This window comes from Triticum urartu, chromosome 3 (assembly GCF_003073215.2).
Source record: "Triticum urartu cultivar G1812 chromosome 3, Tu2.1, whole genome shotgun sequence".
Lineage (NCBI taxonomy): Eukaryota > Viridiplantae > Streptophyta > Magnoliopsida > Poales > Poaceae > Triticum > Triticum urartu.
Window position 1 is genome coordinate 28,195,699 of NC_053024.1, and position 22,353 is coordinate 28,218,051.

The following is a 22,353-nucleotide window of genomic DNA, read 5'->3' on the forward strand; positions in this document are numbered from 1 at the left end:
CCCGTAGAAGACTCCTCCGCTAGAAGGCAAGCAATTGCCTTGCCAGACACAGGGCTAGCTGCCTCCAGGGAGGCGAGCAAGCCACAAAGCTTTCTCTTGAACACCGCCTCGTCAATACATGCCAACATATCTTCCCGGTCAAAGTCGGACGATCGGATGGACTTCAGCGCCTCAGATTGAGGTGCCAAAGCCCCTACCTCATCAACCTCGGCATCCACAGACGCTACCTTGTCTCTCATAGACACCACCGCGTGAACATCATCAGCCTGGTACCACCGACATGATGGACTCTGGCGCCTTCAGTTGCTCGCATGGCAGATACAATCTTATGATACAAGAAACAATTGAGTAAAACAACCGATACTTCATTTACCTACTACTAGGTACAACCAGGATTGAGATCTGGGGTTCTAATTGGAGTTTACTTAGAAGAGCACAACCCGCCACCAGTTTCTTCATGCACGCAAGCAGGAAGAAGGTACTAGCAAGTAGTAGCAACAACATATGTAGTACTACTACAGTTAGGTGTCTACTAGGTAGCAGCAACCAGCACCTTCACATAAGCTAGCATCATGCCCATAACCACGGCCGAAACCATAACTCAACACTCAATCTACCATAAGCTTATATGTTTCTACAGACATTCCATATCAGTAAGATACCGACTCCTTTACATCACGGTGGGAAGATGACACAACCACAGGCATCGATATCAGGTCCGTTGCTGCCAGAATTACTGGGCTTGAATTTCCGTTGCTGCCACTTGCCACGTTTATCCTTTGTATCGACCACGGCCCGTCGTTGTTCACGGGTAGCTCTCATCCATCTCCTGTGAACTTGATACCAGTCCCAATGAAAGGACATCAATCTCAGTAGCAGCCACACCCATAAACTGTATTCTTTGCCTCGAATGGCTTCTCACGAGTTTCAGATGTTGCCTTTGATCTTTTTTGGTCGCTGGCATCTCCAAGCATCTTTTCTTTCGGTATCAGTGTTGATGGCACAATTTGCATGATGCTGAAACAATTGAACCAGGTACAAAATTAAAATCACTAAGGGCTCCGTTTAATAATAAAGAAGAGAGGCCACTCATTTTCTTGTACTTGTCCAAAGCTTGAATGACATCACTGATTTTGCTACGCATGGCTTCAACGGATGCTGAAGGATCACTCGGTGATCCGTGTAGAGCCAAGTCGAAATCTTCCAAAGCTCTAGGAAACAACAGACATTATGATCAGATATAAAGGTAAGTTTATTTCACAAACATATGCCTGGTTTCCTCATCTATATACCTTCGGCAAAAATCCACAGCCTTCGATGCAGCTTCACCTTGATCATTAGCATATTTTACCATCTGCATCACGATTTTATTAGGATTCAGTCACAATGGGAATTCATAACATCAATTTAAATAATTGCCCAAGAATGCTGACGGTTCATAATTTGAAATCAAGCAATTGCTTTATAAACACGCTAGCACGGCTGCCTAAATAGTTTGGACAAATAAATGAAGAATCTGAAGCTTGTCAAAGAGAAGTTGTGTGCGTGGTCCAAAGAAACAGAAATAGAAACTTGACCACAAAGGGTTTATATCAAAGAGATAAGGATACACTCGTAACATGAAGCCCTGGACTATATCTGTGGGATACAATAACAGAACTTACTGGTCTGATACTGGAACGCAGAGATGATACTGGAGAAAACTGAAGTAATAATCTGTATGTGTTGTCAGTTGACCTCTCAATTTCCAAGCATTGATCTGCAATTGACCATACAGATGTGAATGTCCTGGTCATGACAGCCAATTTGCAAGAACATATATCTGCAGAGCTAATGATGCTATCACATGGGCTGCGCTTGCTTAAGATGTTCACCAAGAAAGTTACAGACATACATGTGAAGAGTGAAAGCACATAAAATTTACAAGCATATTATACTTGACATGGGCAAGCATTTAGAGTAATACTGCAGATTAAATTCAGAAGATATTAACAGATGATGCTAAGAAATTAATTACAGATCAACGGTCTAAACATGCACTTGGTGAATGTTGGCTGCACATCTAGTATGTCATAACCAAGACAAATAAAGATCATATATCAAGAAGTCAGGCTTATTAGTTACCAAGTTCTTGAAGCCAGTCTAGAGTCCGCAGCACTTGCACCACACACTGCTTTGCACTCAACCTGGCAACAGACATCCTACAGAAGCAGCAGCATAAACGAAATAGATATCATGCAAAAAATCAAATACTGGAACAGCTAAAATTAGCGATGTGTGAATTACCGCTTAGAGCACTTGTCCGCTGGATTATCCATGCCTGCCCCTGCAATAGTTTGAGACAACGAAACAGTTAGATAAAAAGGACGGCAAAAGAAAAATGTATACCTTATCAATTGAGTAATTTTATTGCCCCGTCAGCAGATAATGGATCAAAAAAATTGGAGGATACATCATTACATCATTGGATTGCTCTCATTTCTTCTAACGAATTATACCAGTGTGCCATAAACAGCATGCATAGCAAGACCATCCTGCAGTGGTAATATGGTGTCTGAGGATGTGCGCAGGTTGGTCAAGCACACATGGCCGAAAGGACAAGCAACATGAGATGGAAAGACACTGGCCCTAGCAGATTGCTGTTATTAGTGGATTTCATGATAGTTGTGGTATTTCATGCTGCATAAGCCACTTGAGGTTGTCTATATCCATTGATGCTTTAATTCGGTTCATGGAACAGATTTGAATTAGCAGCAACAAATCATTGTTTTTCCTGGTTGGTTGGAGGAATGGATGAGTCAGTTCATCATGCACAGCCTCAGTTATCATAAGCACTAAGTGCCGAACAAGTTAACTAGGTATGGGATCATCCCACAAAAAACAAAAAATGGCCTCATGATACACCTGGACTATCTTTGACAATGTCAACAGCTATTTCATCTTGCATACTTGCACAATATGAAACTTGAGGTTACAGAATATATGATGTGTGTTCATGAACCCCGTGTTGCCTGCCTGTATAAGTGAGGTCTCCATAGTCCATACACAGGGTCCATGCTGGTAGCACATTTAGTAAGTATGGGCTGCAGCTTCATGCGTGTTTCTAACGCATCAACATGTATGAATCATAGCTAGATTTTAACATTAATGAAACCAGCTAAAAGTTAATGACCACGAACAGTCCAATGTCCATAGTGTCAATACTGAAACATTGTCCTAAGCACATATAACCAACAGACAACAAAGAATTCAAAAGATAAGACTGCGAGTTAAATTATTACATGGGCATAAAGGTAGAAGAAGCACCTGGGGTCATGTTGAGGTACTTGGGGAAGTCGCATGAAGAGTACATTGCAATGTGGTACGTGTACCGTCCAAGAGAGAACTGGACCATTGCTTCCACACCTGCCCTTTCCATGTCAACTGCGATGGCCCAGGCAGTCTCGTCGTCAGCATTCACCTTAGCCACCATGTAAAAAAGATCGTCATCACGCCTGCTCGGCAGCGGGGTATAGAAAATAAGTTTCTTCAAGTCCAGTTTTTGGGTCTCATCACACCACAGCCCAGGCAATACAGCAGAAAAACTTTGGTCAACTGAGATGTTAGCAACATCGACCGTGGAGCGGATCTCCCACTTGTCCCAGGAGATCTTCCTCTCCCACACAGTGGCTCTCCAACCTATACCGCTGGTCCTGACAACAGGGTCATCAAATTCTACCTCGATGAATTTGATGAGATCGCCGGAGCAGGCAACATTGCAATAATACTGAGGGGCGAGCTCAGGGTGGCCATCCTCGTCGAGAAAGCTAACCCTTGATTCGGGGAACGGGATAAATTTGATGACAGGATTCCCGTCCAACAGGTTGCAAAGAAGGACAATGCCACGCATGAGCTCAACCCAGCCCAGTGAGCCTGCAACAGAGATCTGCTGTGACATGCCATGTCGACAACACATGAGCCTCTCAGACTTGGTTAAGTGCCGCAACGACACCCTGTGGCTGCTCCACGCCCGAGTTTCAGACGAGAAGACGTGCGCATGAAACCACCAATCAGAATCTTTGCCAAGACACTGGCGGTCGATGTAGGCGACGGCGTAGTGCTGGCCGTCGGCGCAGGGCAAGAGGCCGAACCCCGTTCTCCTGAAGACCGTGGAGCTGGGGTCCCGGTCCGGGAGCAGCTGCAGCGACTGCTTCCCTGCGGGGGCGGCTCTGTAGACGAAGTGGTCGATGGAGCCCCTGAATGAGAGGCAGAAGACGACGAAGGCGGCCGCGGCGCAGACGAGGGAGGGCGGCTCCTTCTCGTGGAAGACGGAGGGGTCGAGACCGGGGCAGTTGAAGGTGAAGTAGGAGACGCCCGGCGGGTCGACGAGCCAGAAGGACACCTCCACGGCTTGGCCCTCGCTGGTCCGGCACTTGGCGGTGGTCTCGTTCCGGCGTTCCAAGAAACGCGGCTCCTCGCAGAGGAAGACCCAGTCGGGAAATCCGGAGGCGGAGTCGGCGGCTTTTGAGCCCATCAGGGTGGAGGGCTGGAAGGAAAGAGCGGGGAGCGCCATGGATCTTGATACCGAGGTCGGACGCAACAGGCTCTAGGGCAACAAATTTGGCGGGGAATCAGGTTGCCCGCCGAACACGGGATTGGTGGAATCCGGGGAAAGGTTGGTGATGGTGGCGGTGTTACTTCAGGTACAGAGGCGACTCGGCGGGAGGTGTAGGCGTCGGCGGGAATCGCCGGTCGAGGACGGGGAACCCTTAAGACCCGTCAAAACTTGTTAAAATTCCAGTTTAGTCCAAAACCAAAACGGACTCCACTTATCCACTACGGCGCGGCACCTGGTGTCAAGCGAGCGCACGGCCGCGCACACAAATCCAACGGCTATTACTCCATCGCGCTGGATGATTGTAGGGAGAACGTTCGCTCCTTAAAATTGCTGTTGACTAAGCCTTTTTTCTTGGGACTATCTATTTAACATTTGACTGTTTTCCAATTGGATATCATTCAAATTTTCTGAGCAATGTTCTGTTGACATCTGTATTTGCCCAATAAACAAAACGGATATCACTTCCCTGGAATATCATCAAATCTCGCAGACTTTGTATTGGGGATAGCAGATTGAATAGAAACACTCTTATTGCATGCAAAATCACAGAAAAAACTAGCAGTCAATTGAATTATGAACAAACCAAAAGAAAAAAATAAACAGGGAAATAAAATGAAAGCGAAAGTAAAAAAGATGAAACTAACCAAATGAGAACTTGCTCAGTGAATGATTCTCACTGCCAAAAACTTCCACGGAAGCATGAATGTTTGCAAGAAAAGAAGATTGCAACACACAATTCAATACATCAACAATGAGAGACTCTGAACATTCAACAAAAATCTTAGGCTTCTCTTGATGTCTGGCCTGAACAAGATCCACAAGTTCATGAGCAAACTGTAAAAAAGAAAGAAAGAATAAAAGGAGTTAGAATACCACTAAATAACATATAATCAGTACGAATAAAAATAGTAGGAATTACAGTAGGACTACTACAGCAACAAACAATAACTAGGAAGAGCAATTACCTCAGAGCCAAAATGATCACCAAAATTTGACTCAACTCTTGTAGCAAATGGAACATCAGATGCATCAAAATCCATACTCTTACTCGCTGAAGATTTTTGAACAGAACCCTGAAACAATAGAGTGGTACATGAGAAATATAAAACTGAACCACACAGCACAAAGAAAAAAAAACAAGCAAAACTAACTAATCTGAAAACTAAATGAAGTACAAGCTCTCTTCAATGGCCTCTTTCCATAAGAGCGGCTATTGTTTCTGTCAAGCTCTGAAAACTGTTTAACTTTGTTACCTCTCCACGCAAGAATCCGAGGTTTCACATCAGAAAATTGAGTGAAGACCAAAATTAAGTGGCCATTGAAGCAGGGAAATAGAATAAACGGGAAATCAGTACACAGCTTCAGTTTCTACAAAAAACAAAAAGAGAAATGCATTACAAATACAGGACTGTAATAGTGCATTGGAGAAAATTTGGCAACCAATAGAGAAGATAACAAAATAAAGTGTAGAGAGAGATCAATATCAAAAAAGGACTAACCATGTTTCTTCTTCCAGCACATGATAACTTCCTCTTCAAACATTTCACTTTCTGAAAAAATTAGGATGACAACAATTTATAAGCCATCAGAAAAAAAACACTTAAAGTTAAACCAACAAAAACAAAAACACATACATGATCCATATAGAAGTCAAATAGAGATTTGTCAAGCCCTCCTAGAGACTTCCTGAAATAAAGTTAAAGCGAACATACACATAAATTTAAAAATGAAAAGAAATAGTTCAAATTAATTAAAACTAGGGAAGAAAAAGAAATAAATACCAAAGACATAGGATTAGAACCATCATCGCAAAATCGTTAGGCACAAACGGATCATTCAGAGAATCTGCACTCTCAAAAAAGGCAAATGAAGCAGAACCAACACAAACACTACAAACAACAATCCCCAAACCTAGATCTAGAAGCTACAAAACCAACCAGATAGCTGAATATTAAATGCATGTACAAAACTTGAGACTGCAAGCCCTGCATGTCATACTTTAATTACAGTCTTCAACCACAAAAATTACAGTGAAATACTCGAGGAAAATACACTATAAAACTCTAGAGAAATACATTGTAAGTCATACTGTAATTACAGTCCTCAAGCACACAAATTACAGTGTAATACTCTAGGGAAAATACAGTGTAAAAGTCTGGTGAATTACATTGTAAGTCATTCTTTAATTACAGTCCTCAAGCACACAAATTACAGTGTAAATTCTAGGGAAAATACAGTGTAAAAGTCTGGTGAATTACATTGTAAGTCATACTTTAATTACAGTCCTCAAGCACACAAATTACAGTAATCTAGGGAAAATACAGTGTAAAAGTCTGGTGAATTACATTGTAAGTCATACTTATTACAGTTAGCAACATTTAATTCTAGGGAAAATACAGTGTAAAATTCTGATGAATTACACTGTAAGTCATACTGAAATTACAGTCCTCCAACCATACAACTTACAGTGAAAAACTCTAGGGAAATAGAGTGTAACACTCTGATGAATTACATTGTAAGTCATACAGAAATTACAGTCCTCCAACCATACAACTTACTGTGAAAAACTCTAGGGAATTACATTGTAACCATACAAACTACAATGTAAAACTATATGGAAATACACTGTAAAACTCTGGAGATTTTCAGTGCAAGCCCTATGGTTACAGTATAAAACTATAGGGAAATACACTGTAAAACTCTGGAGATTTACAGTGTAAGCCCTACCACAATTACAGTCCTCAAATTAGGTTAATTACAGTATAAAACTCTAGGGAAATACACTGTAAAAACTACGGTGAGTTACATTGCAAGTGAACTACTCAACCATGCTAAGTACATTATAAAACTCTAGAGAATTACAGTGCAAAACTAGGATAAATTACAGTGTAAGCCCTACCACAAATACAATAAATCAGCCATACAAATGTAAGTCAAACATACTATAGTGAACTTCAGAGATACATTACAGTATTCATCGGGCATAAAGAACAAAACTGAAACTAGGGGAAATACAGTCTAAATCAGGGATACATCAAATAGAAATTCAGAAAGAAAAAAATTACAGTGAGAAAGAAAAAAATTACAGTGATAATACATGGGGCACGACAATACAATACCGCAAAAAGTGGACCAAGCAATCAACAATAACCCTAAGCTACAAAACCAGACAAGTACACCTAACAGCGCCAACGAGACCTGAAACATAAACCTAATACCGGAGAAAAAGGGATCTGTGGCGAACTAAAGCGAGTACAGGGGACCCGCGACAATCTGACGCGAGCAGAGGGTATTCCACGGCGAACTAACACCGACCGAGGGGAATTTCAGGGGGGAACTGACGCCAACAGAGGGAATCCGTGGCGAACTCCATAGATGAGCATCGGTTAACAACAAACTACACTAACCAACCGCTAATAATCATCAAGAAGTAACATGATCCACAACAAGAACAACAAATCGACCGCGAGACCTAGATCTGGAAGCTACAGGACCAAAATCGAAGCAAATCGCATGGGGGAAAGAGGGAGCGACAACGGGAACTAACCAGGGAAGCACTAATCGAAGAGAACACAAATCGCCTCGCCGCCTCCGCCGCTCGAGCGCCACCTGTTGCTGCCTCTCTGCCCTTTCGAAAAAGTTCTGCCCAAATGATAATGGAGAAGAATTCAAAAGGGGGGCAAAGGAAAAGAAACACGGGCGTCCGGTAAGTCAGTAACGGGCAGACCCAAAAACCCGTGTCCGGCAAAATAAAACCAAACCCGAGACAAAGGAAACCAGCCAGAAAACCACATATCTTAGCGCGAATCACAAAGCACGATCAGACAGCCACAAATTTGAATGACAGCCAATTGAAAATCACTCGACTGAAAAATAGCAAAACCGTTTTTCTTTTGACGAAAAAAGAACTTTATTGGACATTGGGCACGGTAACATCATTTATGAGGAGGGGCACGATGTCTTTCAGAGCTTTCTCAAACCAATCATGAGTTGCATATAAAATCTAGTTACCATCGCGAACTCATGAGTGACCACATTTGCTTCCTCGTTACAATGTTCGAAACTAGTGAGAGGGAAGTCATGAGTCATACAATAATAATTATCAAAAACAGTTGCCGCCACTCCCACATATACCTCTTCATTCGTTATGATGTTAATGCCCTTGAATTTATCCAAGTTGATAAATAGTCGATTGCATCCGGCCCTTTGCACGAGAGATAATTCAAATCTTAAAGCCAAAGCCTTCGTTATCTAGACTTCTCCACACAAATCAATTCTCATATTGAAAGTAACTTTATCATCTCTTAAAATTGCACGAGTCGTGCCCATTAGCAAAAAGCAAGCGAAGAAGATGAACGAAAGAGGGGCGAAGAAAAGACACATATTTTCAAAAATCGTTTTAGAAGTGAGGGAGAGGAAAACGAAAGGCGAATGACGGACAATGTAATGCAAGAGATGAGAGTATATGATGGGTATTTGGTATGTCTTGACTTGTTGTAGATCTCCCCGGCAACGACGCCAGAAATTCTTCCTGCTACTTCTTGAGCTTGCGTTGGTTTTTCCCTTGAAGAGAAAAGAGTGATGTAGCAAAGTAGAATAAGTATTTCCCTCAGTTTGAGAACCAAGGTATCAATCTAGTAGGAGACAACTCACAAGTCACTGAATACCTGCACAAACAATCAAACAACTTGCACCCAACGCGATAAAGGGATTCTCAATCCCTTCATGGTTACTTGCAAAAGTGAGATCTGATAGAGACAAATAAAAGGTAAAGTAAATATTTTTGGTATTTTTGGTTTATAGATCGGAAAATAAAAGATTGCAAAGGAAGTAAAACGGAAACTAAAATTATAGATCGGAAACTTATATGATGGAAAATAGATCTGGGGGCCATAAGTTTCACTAGAGGCTTCTCTCAAGATAGAAAATATTGCGGTGGGTGAACAAATTACTACCGAGAAATTGATAGAAAAGCGCAAAGTTATGACGATATCTAAGGCAAAGTTATGAATATAGGCATCACGTCTGTGTCAAGTAGACCGAAACGATTCTGCATATACTACTACTGTTACTCTACACATCGACCGCTATCTAGCATGCATCTAGAGTATTAAGTTCATATAGAATAGAGTAACTCATTAAACAAGATGACATGATGTAGAGGAATTAACTCAAGCAATATGATGAAAACCCCATCTTTTTATCCTCGATGCCAACAATACAATACGTGCCTTGCTGCCCCTACTGTCACTGGGAAAGGACACCACAAGATTGAACCCAAAGCTAAGCATTTCTCCCATTGTAAGAAAAACCAATCTAGTTGGCTAAACCAAATCGATGGTTCGAAGAGACTTGCAAAGATAAAATAATGTATATAAGAATTCAGAGAAGATTCAAATAATACTCATAGATAAGCTGATCATAAATCCAACAATTCATCGGATCTCAACAAACACACCGCAAAAAAAGTATTACATCGAATAGATCTCGAAGAACATCGAGGAGAATATGGTATTGAGAATCAAAGAGAGAGAAGAAGCCATCTAGCTATTAGCTATGGACCCGTAGGTCAGTGGTAAACTACTCACGCTTCATCAGAAGGGCAATGGTGTTGATGTAGAAGACCTCTGTGATCGAATCCCCCTCTGGCAGGACGCCGAAAAAGCCCCTAGATGGGATCTCACGGGTACAGAAGTTGCGGCGGTGCAAAATATTTTCGTGGCTCTCTTTGTGGTTTTGGGATATATGAGAATATATAGGCGAAGAAACTAGGTCGGTGGAGTCATGAGGGGCCCACAAGGGTTGATGGTACGCCCTCCGTCCTTGTGGCCTCCTTGCGGCCGCCTCGTGGTTTCTCTGACTTGCACTCCAAGTCCTCTGGATGTCTTCTGGTCCAAGAAAAATCATCGCGAAAGTCTTATTCCGTTTGGTATTTCTTTTCCGCGAAACTCTAAAACAAGGAAAAAACAGGAACTGGCACTGGGCTCTAGGTTAATAGGTTAGTCCCAAAAATAATATAAAATAGCATATTAATGCATATAAAACATCAAAGCCAATAATATAATAGCATGGAACAATAAAAAAAATTATAGATACATTGGAGCCGTATCAAGGGGGTTGCGGGAATGGGGATCAGGATTCCTGGATTCGGGGGTTGCCGGCACTGGAGCAGATGAGTCGGGGAAGCTTAAGGAGGAAGACCTAAATAGACCTAGGAATTTTCATCGCAAACGGTTCCTACAAAAAACTGTGTGTGATATTGTTGATATTTTTTATTAGCTGTGAAAGACGAATTTGGAGTAAAGTGGCAACAGATGGTGTTTTAAATGTACGAGAAAATTTGTAGTACTAATACAACTGTCATGTCAAATTTTAGAAAATTTCATGGGTCATTTGACCTTTTAAGACATTTAAGTGATTTTCTAGCCATTTAATGACTGTAATTCAAATTTGAACTTCATGTACATGCAACAGCTAACCATAACGGTTTGAAAAGTCATATTTTGTGTACTTGTGTGTGTGCTAATTCCATATGCAGTAAATTGGAAGGAATATTCAAACATATTGGTCTCACGGCTATGACATAATTAAGCATGGAGTGCCATGGCATTTAAATTCCAAAAAAATAATAAAAAAGATCAGAAACACATGAAACCTTGCTTGATGTAATGTCATGCCACCAAGACGATGTGGTAAATTTTTTGGTATGTTTAACGAAAGTTTGGATATACACCCCTCACAAACTGAAGCAACTCACTAGAAAGCTCGTGGTTCCGAGAGAGAACAATGCATGTTTGATGACAAATGGGCGATAACTTCCTCTTACGGGCTTCAAAAAATTTCTACAGTTAATGTGTACTAATACAACCGTTGTGTCAAAATTTGGAAAATTTCAGGGGTCATTTGACCTTTTTAAGACATTTAAGTGATTTTCTAGCCATTTAATGACTGTAATCCAAACTTGGGCTACATCTACATGCAACAACTAACCATAACGGTTTGGAAAAATCATATTTGTTTACTTGTGTACGAGTTAATTTCATGTGCAGTAAATTGGAAGGAAATTTTAAACATATTGGTCTCACGCCCTGGACACATGCATGGAGTGCCATGGCATTTAAATTCCAAAAAAATTAAAAAAGATCAGAAACACATGAAACCTTGCTTGATGTAATGTCATGCCACCAAGATGATGTGGTAAAAAATTTGGCATGTTTGACGAAAGTTTGGATACACACCCCTCACAAACCGAAGCAACTCACTAGAAGGCTCATGGTTTCGATAGGGAATAATGCATGTTCGATGACGAACGGGTGATAGCTTCCTCTTACGGCCTTAATTTTTTTTCTACATTTAACGTGCAATAATACAATTGTCATGTCAAAATTTGGAAAATTTCAAGGGTCATTTGACCATAATCCAAATTTGAACTACATCTACATGCAACGGCTAACCATAATGGTTTGAAAAATCATATTTGTGTACTTGTGTGCAAGTCAATTCCATGTGCAGCAAATTAGAATGAAATTTCAAACATATTGGTCTCATGGCATGGACACATGCATGGAGTGCCATGGCATTTAAATTCCAAAAAAAAGATCAGAAACACATGAAACCTTGCTTGATGTAATGTCATGCCACCAAGATGATGTGGTAAAAAAATTGGCATGCTTGACAAAAGTTTGGACACACACCCCGCACAAACCAGAGCAACTCACTAGAAGGCTCGTGGTTCCGAGAGGGAACAATGCATCACTGGTACAATGAGGTACTATACAAACGATTTTTAACCCCTTTCCGCGACGGCATTTGGAACCATCACCAAGTGAGTGTGGGCGATAGGGGGGTCCTTTTAACACGACCTAGAAACCGTCGGGATAGGGATCCAATATGCATATACAGTACTCCTACTCGTTTGTGCTTGCATTGCCATCACAGTCGGTAATCTGTGGTGCTATGTTTACGATGCGCAGCCCATCACAAATGGTTCACTATTATAGAACGTGTATGATAAGCAGATAATCACACACATTCGCTTTTTCCAGAGCGTATGCGATAACTAATTAAGAAGATTAGCTAATCGTCGTACGAGTGTCGGACAGGATTACGAAACATCGGACCGTCGTAACATCATTGTACACGATAACTATCGCACACGCTATTCCGTGGTGCAATGTTTACGATGCATACTTCATCAGAAACAGTTCATGGTTGCGAATCTTGTACGATAAGGCAACTATCACAAACATTTAGTTTGCCCGCACGTTTGTAATATTGTTTGACATCACACACGCTTTGCAAACGGTAACTGTGTGCATGCTTGCACATATTTTCTCTCCGTGAACCGTGTCGGATTTGTTGGAAATATGCCCTAGAAGCAATAATAAAGTGGTTATTATTATATTTCCTTGTTCATGGTAACTGTCTATTGTTCACGCTATAATTGTATTGATCGGAAACCGTAATACATGTGTGAATACATAGATCGTAATATGTCCCTAGTAAGCCTCTAGTTGACTAGCTCGTTGATCCATAGATGGTCATGGTTTCCTGACCATGGACATTGGATGTTGTTGATAACGGGATCACATCATTAGGAGAATGATGTGATGGACAAGACCCAATCCTAAGCATAGCACAAGATCGTGTAGTTCGTTTGCTAAAAGCTTTTCTAATGTCAAGTATCATTTTCTTAGACCATGAGATTGTGCAACTCCCGGATAACGTAGGAATGCTTTAGGTGTACCAAACGTCACAACGTAACTGGGTGGGTATAAAGGTGCACTACAGGTATCTCCGAAAGTATCTGTTGGGTTGGCACGAATCGAGACTGGGATTTGTCACTCCGTATGGCAGAGAGGTATCTCTGGGCCCACTCGGTAATGCATCATCATAACGAGCTCAATGTGACTAAGGAGTTGGTCACGGGATCATGCGTTATGGAACGAGTAAAAAGACTTGCCGGTAACGAGATTGAACGAGGTATGGGGATACCGACGATCGAATCTCGGCCAAGTAACATACCGATGGACAAAGGGAATTGTATACGGGATTGATTGAATCCCCGACATCGTGGTTCATCCGATGAGATCGTCGTGGAACATGTGAGAACCAACATGAGTATCCAGAGCCTGCTGTTGGTTATTGGCCGGAGAGATGTCTCGGTCGTTTACATGGGTGCCATCATATCTTCTGATCCTTTTTTGCTTATGGTCAGTAAGGGACTTTTGTTCTATGCTTTGAGTAGATTCATGCCATGCCTTGTATTGCTATGATCTGATCCTGTAGCATGTTGTTATCTTGCTCTAAACATTGCTTCCTGATGTTAATTCCTGACATGTTATTATTTTCACTGATATCTTTTGCACTTTTGCCATGCTGATATCTTTTGCACTTTTGCCATGCTTGTTTGAACCTGCTCTTGTGTGATTTACCTGTATCTCAGTGTTCATCTTTTGTCAAGCATCTTGAGTAGATCACTGCCATGTGCTTTGTTGTTATGTTGGAGTGCAATAGCTTAGTTCCTTGTTGCATTCTAGATGGCATTTAGCTGTTAATCGCAGAATTGTGCCATTATTGTTTTGCTTGCCATTTGCAAACCGTGCATCCGATTCCGGTGATCTTTATATCGATTTCGACCGAAATCAACTCATCTTTACAGCGGCACACTTGGTTTGCCAAGTTGAGGCCTGGTTAAATATTTTCCTTCCAGAGCTCGCATATGCATTGCATATCACATCCCGCATATCATGACATGTTTTGCATCATGTTGCTTGCACATTGCACCATGGTTGATTGTTGTTTCCTTTGCTTGTATTCTTTCTTTGGGTAGAGCTAGGAGACGATTACGTGATCGAGGAACCCGTTGAGCACGCTTACGAGGTTCAAGCTTTCGTCAACTCGAAGAACTTTGCAGGCAAGATGACCATACCCTCGAAATCACTTCAATCTTTGCTTGCTAGTTGTTCACTCTTTTGCTATGCCGCGATACCTACCACTTGCTTTAACATGCCTCCCATATTTCCATGACAAGCCTCTAACCCACCTTTTCCTAGCAAACCTTTGTTTGGCTATGTTACCGCTTTGCTCAGCCCTCTTATAGAGTTGCTAGTTGCAGGTGAAGATGGAGTTTGTTCCTTGTTGGAACATGATTATTGTTGGGATATCATTATTATATCTTGTTTACTTTAATGCACCTATATACTTGGTAAAGGGTGAAAGGCTCGGCCTTATGCCTGGTGTTTTGTTCCATTCTTGCCGCCCTAGTTTTCGTCATACCGGTGTTATGTTCCTTGATTTTGCGTTCCTTACGCGGTTGGGTGTTATGGGAACCCCTTGACAGTTCACCTTGAATAAAACTCCTCCAGCAAGGCCCAACCTTGGTTTTACCATTTGCCACCTAAGCCTTTTTCCCTTAGGTTTCGCGGGCTCAAGGGTCATCTTTATTTTAAACCCCCGGCCAGTGCTTGTCTAAGTGTTGGTCCAACCTGAGCGATGTCCGGCGCCCCGTGGGCAACCAGGGTCTATGCCAACCCGACGTCTGGCTCATCCGGTGTGCCCTGAGAACGAGATATGTGCAGCTCCTATCGGGATTTGTCGGCACATTCGGGCGGCTTTGCTGGTCTTGTTTTTCCATTGTCAAAATATCTTGTAATCGGGATTCCGAGTCTGATCGGGTCGTCCTGGGAGAAGGAATATCCTTCATTGACCGTGAGAGCTTGTGATGGGCTAAGTTGGGACACCCCTGCAGGGTTTTGAACTTTTAAAAACCGTGCCCGCGGTTTTGGGCAGATGGGAATTTGTTAATATCTGGTTGTAGAAAACTTGACACTTAACTTAGTTAAAATGAATCAACCGCGTGTGTAACCGTGATGGTCTCTTTTCGGCGGAGTCCGGGAAGAGAACACGATCTCGTGTTATGCTTGAACATAAGTAGCTTCAGGATCACTTCTTGATCTTACAGCTTCTCAACCGTGCTTTGCTTCTCTTCTCGCTCTCATTTGCGTAAGTAGCCACCATATATGCTAGTGCTTGCTGCAGCTTCACCTCACTACCTTTTCCTATCCATAAGCTTAAATAGTCTTGATCGCGAGGGTGTGAGATTGCTGAGTCTCTGTGACTCACAGATTACTTCCAAAAACAGATGCAGGTGCCGATGATGCCAGTGCAGGGGACGCTACAGAACTCAAGTGGGAGTTTGACGAGGATTCGGGATGTTACTATGTTTCCTTTTCGGACGATCAGTAGAGGAGCCCAGTTGGGGCGATTAGGGATCTAGCATTTGGGGTTGTCTTTATTTATTTTGGTTCCCTAGTCGGACCTTGATTGTATTCTGGTTGATGTATGCTATATTTATATATTGTGTGAAGTGGCGATTGTAAGCCAACTCTTTATTCCTTTTTTATTCAGTACATGGGATGTGTAAAGATTACCCTTCTTGCGACATGCCTACTATGCGGTTATGCCTCTAAGTCGTGCTCTGACACGTGGGAGATATAGCCGCATCGTGGGTGTTACAGTTAAAGAAGGTCTACTGCATTACTTTTTGACAATGTGCGATACGTGTCATACAGTTGATCCATCCGACCTGTTTGTGATGAAATAAGCCGTGTGTGTTGTGGGCACACGCTTGCTAGTATCCCACCGTTTGTGATTGATGAATTCATCAACGACGGGTTCTCTAGTGTGGTCCGTGTTCATGTGATCATCATCTACTTCTTGTGCTAGCTCAATGTTCCTTCTATGCTAAGTTTCCATTAATTGATGGCGTTTTATGAATACGCCACCATTTCCCGCCATTTCCTCACCTATTTCCCACCACCCAGCGATATTGCGCATAAACCTAGGCGGCGCGCGACGCACGGAGGCGACAAGCGCAGCCTGTAGCACATCCACCTTTTCCAAGCATGCCAACCTACCAAAGCGCCGCCTCTGCCATCAACCTCGTCGACGAAGAAAACGAGCAGGCGCCACGGATCATCGAGGCCGAGGTGCTCCCCGGCAACACGATGGACGATGCCGTGATGCGCGTCATCGCCAGGGTTGAGTAGACCTTTGGCGCATGGCGCTTGAGCGCCGCGGATCAAGATAGGCATGTTAGCGCCGACAGTCTGCAGCTCGCCGCACAATATGATCGATGGCGCGCCGCAGAGCAAGCTAGGCGCGTCCGCGCCGATAGGCTGCGGCTCGCCGCACGACGAGACCGTTGCAGCGCCGCAGAGCGAGAGACGCGGTGCGCCACACAGCAAGAGTGGATCCATCGATGCTTACCTGCTGTTGACACGGCGTTGCAGCTGGGTACATGTCCCGTCAGTACCCCCATACCTTGCCAGGAGTGGGCAGAGGCCCTCTGCACCGTACTTGCACCAGAGGCCGGCCGCGCCGTACTTGCACCGGACGCCCGCCGCGTCGTTCACATGGGTCGCGCCGTTCGCCTTGTCCGCTTCCTGCTCGATGCCAGCGCGCTGGTCGGTAGGCTCGACCGCCTCCTTGGCCCAAGTGTCCACCTGGGCGCAGTAGAGGAACATGGCCGTCGCATCCTCAAGCTGGTGATCTCCGATGAAATAGCCAACTTGGAGCTCGAGATCGTGCTCCAGATGTACCGCGAGCATGTCGACCGCTTGGACGAACGCCTGCACGAGTTCAGGCAGAGCCAAGAGCTACCGTAGGCAAGGGCTACTGGTCATGGTCTCATGGACGCGTTTTATTTTGTTGAGTCGTTTCGACGTGGATAGCTGTGTATTCACAGCAATCATAGTATTGCTCTGTTTATTGCTCTGTTTCAATGTGTGTACTTTATTTTCCGTTCTTATATGTTCTGTTTCAATGTGTGTATATACGCGTTCCATTATGTATAGGTGGATGATAACAGTTAGATTCAAATTAGTATAAAAAACAGATAAAAATGGAATTCATAATATATATATATAAATATTAAGTGTTCATTAGTTCATTAGTTCATCATAGAATATATATATAATATCATCACATATACGTGATGATACTTAACTACTATGTACAATGCATAAAATTGAAAAAGAATAATATTAAAACTATTAATCCCTCTTGTGGCAAGTATTCCGGCAGCCCCTCGCCAGCAGCTCCGATAGTAGTTGGCACGCCCACCGGTGCTTCTCGTTGGTGGCACGCTAGAGCTTATCGGCCCACCCCCACGCATCGATGAGGTGCCCAGCGCCTTTGACCTTCCTCGCGAAGTACCCATCTTTGTACACCTCCTCCGCACGATGACGCGCCCGCCCCCAAAGCTCCGCAGCCTCCTTTTTCCAGGCGGCATCATGGGCTTCATAGGCCGCTTAATACCTGGCTTCCTCCTCCGCCATCTCCTTCTTGAACGCCACTTGCCTGACTTTCTCAGCCGGCGGCAGCGACTTCCACAGACAAAGATTATACTGGCCCCAAAACCAATCCAAAGTTGGGGGGTCCGGCGCAATCTAGTCCGGCGGCGCGTAGGGGTCCTCGCCACTGCTACTCGAGTGAGCATCCTTGGGGGGCGGCGACTCCTCGTTAGCGCGTGGGCAGACCGGCGGCGCCATGCCAGAAATTTGAGAGAGAGAGGGAGGGCAAGCGAGGGGGGGATGTAGATGAGAATGCAGGTGGGACGGCGTGAGCAAGGTAATATTTATTGGCGCCGGAATCTAGATCGATGGGAACAGTACACGCGCCGGTCGCGGAATTTACGAGTACAGTAGTTTGAATTACACACAATTCCTGTAGCAAAATCTGTGTGTGAACATAATAGCTGACGATTTTCAATACAGAACCGTGTCTGATTATTGATCCCCGCCACTCACCTACCAAACCTCGAGCCGTGAGATAGAGTGTCAATCGTGTGGGGGCCGGTTGTCTTGCCAGATCTTTAAATTTTCTATTTTGAACACCAGATATTTACATCATCTAATGAATTTTTAACTCACACACAATTATACAAAAATATGATTTTTCAAACCGTTATGGTGACCCGTTGCATGTAGATATAGTTCGAATTTGAATTGCGGTCATTAAATGGCTAGAAAATCACTTAAATGTATTTAAAAGGTCAAATGACCCCTAGCATTTTCTAATTTTCACATTACAGTTGTAGTAGTGCACGTTAATCGTAGAAAAAATTTGAAGGCCGTCGGAGGAAGCTATCTCCTATTCATCATCAAACATGCATTGTTTCCTCTCGGAACCACGAGCCTTCTAGTGAGTTGCTCCGATTTGTGAGAGGTGTGTGTCCAAACTTTCATCAAACATGCCAATTTTTTTACCACATCATTTTGGTGGTATAACATTACATCAAGCAAGATTTCATGTTTTCTGATTATTTTTTAATTTTTCGGAATTTAAATGCCATGGCACTCCATGCATACATATGCACGTGTCCATGTCATTTGACCAATATGTTTAAAAATTCCTTCTAATTTACACAACCACCCACCACCCCTGCATACCGGTGTGGGACGAAAACGACCTGGCGTGTTCACCAAAAACAGTTACAAAAACTTGCGTGATTAAGTCCAATTGTACGATATGGAAGCAATCTGCTACATTCTGAAATAGAGATTCCAAAGCCACATGGAGTAGAGTTTAAATTAAGCAACCCCTAAGGAAGACAAATTAATAAGACAACCATGAAACTAACCCCCCAAATGCGGAATCACGACCCAAGCCGCACAAATAAGTTGAACCGCGTGCAACACCCACAAACCCGGGCCCCAATCTGGGCACCTCAAGCACCAATTGGCCGACAAATGAAGCACGAGGGAAGCTCGTATCAGGGGGCAGTACCTCGTGCCCACGGCAGTGGCCACCACCAGCACAACCAAAGTCCATGGCAGCAATGAAGATGGAAGCACGATGAGAATCGACCCCCGGCAGCAGACACGGCCACCCCTCCGCCGCCACCCGAATCACTACTGCGCTCCATCTAAATGTAGGACGGAAACGACCTAGCCTGATTACCCATCATCCTCATTGCTTAAACCCTTAAAACCCTAGAAATGGGAGGGAGGAGAGATAGATCACAGACTCACAGGCGAGCCGAAACCCTTAAAACCCTTTCAATGAGGCATCGCTATTGTTGGCGATCACCGTGTGTATGCTTCAAGGTATCTCTATGGTTGTCAGCGATCACTGCCCATTGTTGTTGTGCTGCCATCAAGTGGATTTAGATTTGAGAATCACTAGATGAAGGTGGATGGTTTTCATGATATATTGAGCTCGGCCTGGAAAAACGCATATCACTTCGACAGATCCCTTTGTAATTCTGCCTGGTGCGTCTGACCATGACCAGGAAAGCACTGAGGGCCTAGCACTCCATCACATGTAGCAGTATCAAATCTGCAATGGGTGTCATCACTATGCTAATAGTACATAATTGATCTGGCATGGGACTCCAGGCAGTTATCTAATGACGAGCATTGCTTCCGCAATTTCCCGAAAGTTAGAAGCTTGCGTATTGGGGCACTGGGTTGTGCAATTTGGCACTATCCAGCGCGAGTGCAATGGATTAAAAAGGGTGAGGATTAAAGACGGCGCCTCCAGCATGAGATTCTTCCATACCAAGGCCGCTTCGCGCATATGATTTTCTTATATTCAAGCAATTGATCACGAGGGCTAGCTCTTCAGAGGACAAGAAAACAAACTGGAGCTAGTTTTGGATTTCTACCATAAACTCCTTGGCGAAATGACCTAGCAGACGTCTAGTCTCAACTTTGATGGCCTTGGATACAATAATCTATCTGACTTCCTGACTGGCCTTGAGAGGCCAATTAGCAAAGTGGAGGTTCTCGCTGCACTTAATGAGATGGATGATGATAAGGCACCAGGCTTCATGGATTTAAGGTGCTATTTTTTTGGTGCTGTTGGAACATAATCAAGCTTGAGGTTATGGTGGCAATCAAGAAGTTTGAAGCTCGAATATTTTTCTAACATCCATGCCTTAAACACTGCAACCTTAGTGCTCACCCCGAAGAGGGAAGGGGCCTCTGAACTGATGCTTTTTGACATATAAGCCTAATTCATGCCTTCGCGAAGCTGATTGCCAAGATCATGGCCAAGAGATTGCAACCCAAGATGGAGAAGCTGGTCTCGCCGTGTCAAAATGCCTTCATTAAGAAAAGATCCATCCTAGACGACTTTGCTTATGCGCAAGCATGGATGAAAACTCCCAAATCCCGCAAGTGCCCTGCAACCCTGATGAAGATGGATATTGCGAAAGCTTTCGATGACTTGTTGTTGGAATTCTTACTGCAATTGCTACGCTGGCGTGGCTTTGGCCGCCACTAGATGAACTGGGTGCCTGGCCTCCTCGGCTTAGCTACCACCAGGATCTTGGTGAATGACGACCTCTCCGACACCATCACACATTGCAGGGCCCTGAGGCATGGCGACCCTCTGTCGCCCCTCCTGCTTGGCATCGCTATGCACACTCTGGCAACCATCATTTACGGGGCTGTAGGCGAGGGGGTGTTCTTGCCCATTGGAAACCTTTGTATGCCTTTCCAGGTATCACTTTTCGCTATCGATGTCATCATCTTCATCAGCTCTAGCTTCTCTGAGCTCTACAACATAATGCTGCTTCTGAAGGTTTTTGAGAAGGTTGTGGGCTTGCACGTCACCTGGACGAAGAGTGCCACCACTCTAATTGGCTATACCGCCGAATATCTTGCTGCAAGCAACGCTGACATGACATGCCCCATTAGGCAATTTCCAGTCAGTTACCTTGGCATGCCTTTATCCGACATAGACTCTGCCGCAATGAATACCAGCATGCTTTTGACAAGCTGGAGAAGCATGTTACTACCTCTATAGTCAGGAGTAACATATGTGTGGTAACATGTAACAGTTCATTCATTAGGCTATAGACACATCTTGCCTTGATATGTGTGATGTTACTCATACTACTAGTAACTAGCTATGTTACTATTGTCCTCTTTTTCTTTATTTATTGCTTGCCACATCATCTACTTTATCTAGATATGTGTGATGTTACTATCTATGTTACTCCCATTGTGGGTAGTCTGATAGACCAAGGATATCGCCCTGCGGGGCGCATCGAATTGGTGTGGTCCGTCTTCTCAGCTATGATCTTGTTACAATTAATGGTGGTCCCTTCCCCGTCTGATTTTCCAAGAAGGTTGATAAAATTCGACAGGTGATTCCTTCGGGCAAAGAAGTCTAATGCCCCTGGCGGCAAGTGCCTTGTGCGGTGGAGAGAGCGTATCAGGTACTCCAATGGATGGAGTACTCCTGCTGCACCTTGCAGAGCACATCCGTTGGATGAAGTTTGTAGGTACATGATTAAAGTAGGATGCCTCATCCTTCCAATTTTGCAAAGAACACCCCATGTAATGATAGTATTAATTTAAAGTTTTCATCACCTAGCTTCAAAAAGATGTGCTGGCCCAGATTTGGAACAGAAAGAACACACACATCTTGTACCCCCGTACATGATTGTTTCATGCTGACGCTTTCAGCTTCATCAGTATTATATAAATTCGATATGAGCTAATATATGCTACAGGTAGCAGTATCATGGATTTTCCAAGATATAATATAGCTAGAAGAATGAACAAATATTCCCTTAGAGGTCCAGAACATGAACATTTAGTAACGTGATTTAACAAGGTAAAGCTACTTTAAAAGAAATGAAGAATAAACAAGTTCATGAACAATAATTTGAACTGGTGAATTTTGCACTAGAATTGTGAAGCCAACGTCAAGTGTAGTAGACACCTTTCTCAAATCAGAAG

General features: G+C 43.5%; 2 protein-coding genes across 3 annotated transcripts; both read right to left on the reverse strand.

The window, feature by feature from the left end:
* Positions 1-468: 468 nt before the first annotated feature.
* Positions 469-5,039, reverse strand: LOC125542527. Its single transcript, XM_048705595.1, has 7 exons — positions 3,307-5,039; positions 2,287-2,326; positions 2,125-2,201; positions 1,665-1,759; positions 1,293-1,354; positions 1,104-1,211; positions 469-1,017 (listed from the first exon to the last, which is right to left on the reverse strand). Exons 1-7 carry the CDS (start codon positions 4,550-4,552, stop codon positions 870-872), a joined length of 1,776 nt encoding a protein of 591 aa, XP_048561552.1. The 5' UTR covers positions 4,553-5,039; the 3' UTR covers positions 469-869.
* On the reverse strand, positions 5,036-6,448 carry LOC125542528. 2 transcript variants are annotated; one of them, XM_048705596.1, is made up of 6 exons: positions 6,379-6,448; positions 6,232-6,283; positions 6,097-6,147; positions 5,563-5,670; positions 5,242-5,431; positions 5,036-5,124 (listed from the first exon to the last, which is right to left on the reverse strand). In XM_048705596.1, the coding sequence occupies exons 1-6, from the start codon at positions 6,402-6,404 to the stop codon at positions 5,075-5,077; spliced, it is 477 nt and encodes a 158-aa protein (XP_048561553.1). In that variant the 5' UTR covers positions 6,405-6,448; the 3' UTR covers positions 5,036-5,074. The 2 variants fall into 2 exon arrangements, 1 of the variants encoding a protein (XP_048561553.1); XR_007297940.1 differs by adding an exon at positions 5,851-5,965 and having other exon boundaries at positions 5,042-5,431.
* Between the last annotated feature and the right edge of the window lie 15,905 nt (positions 6,449-22,353).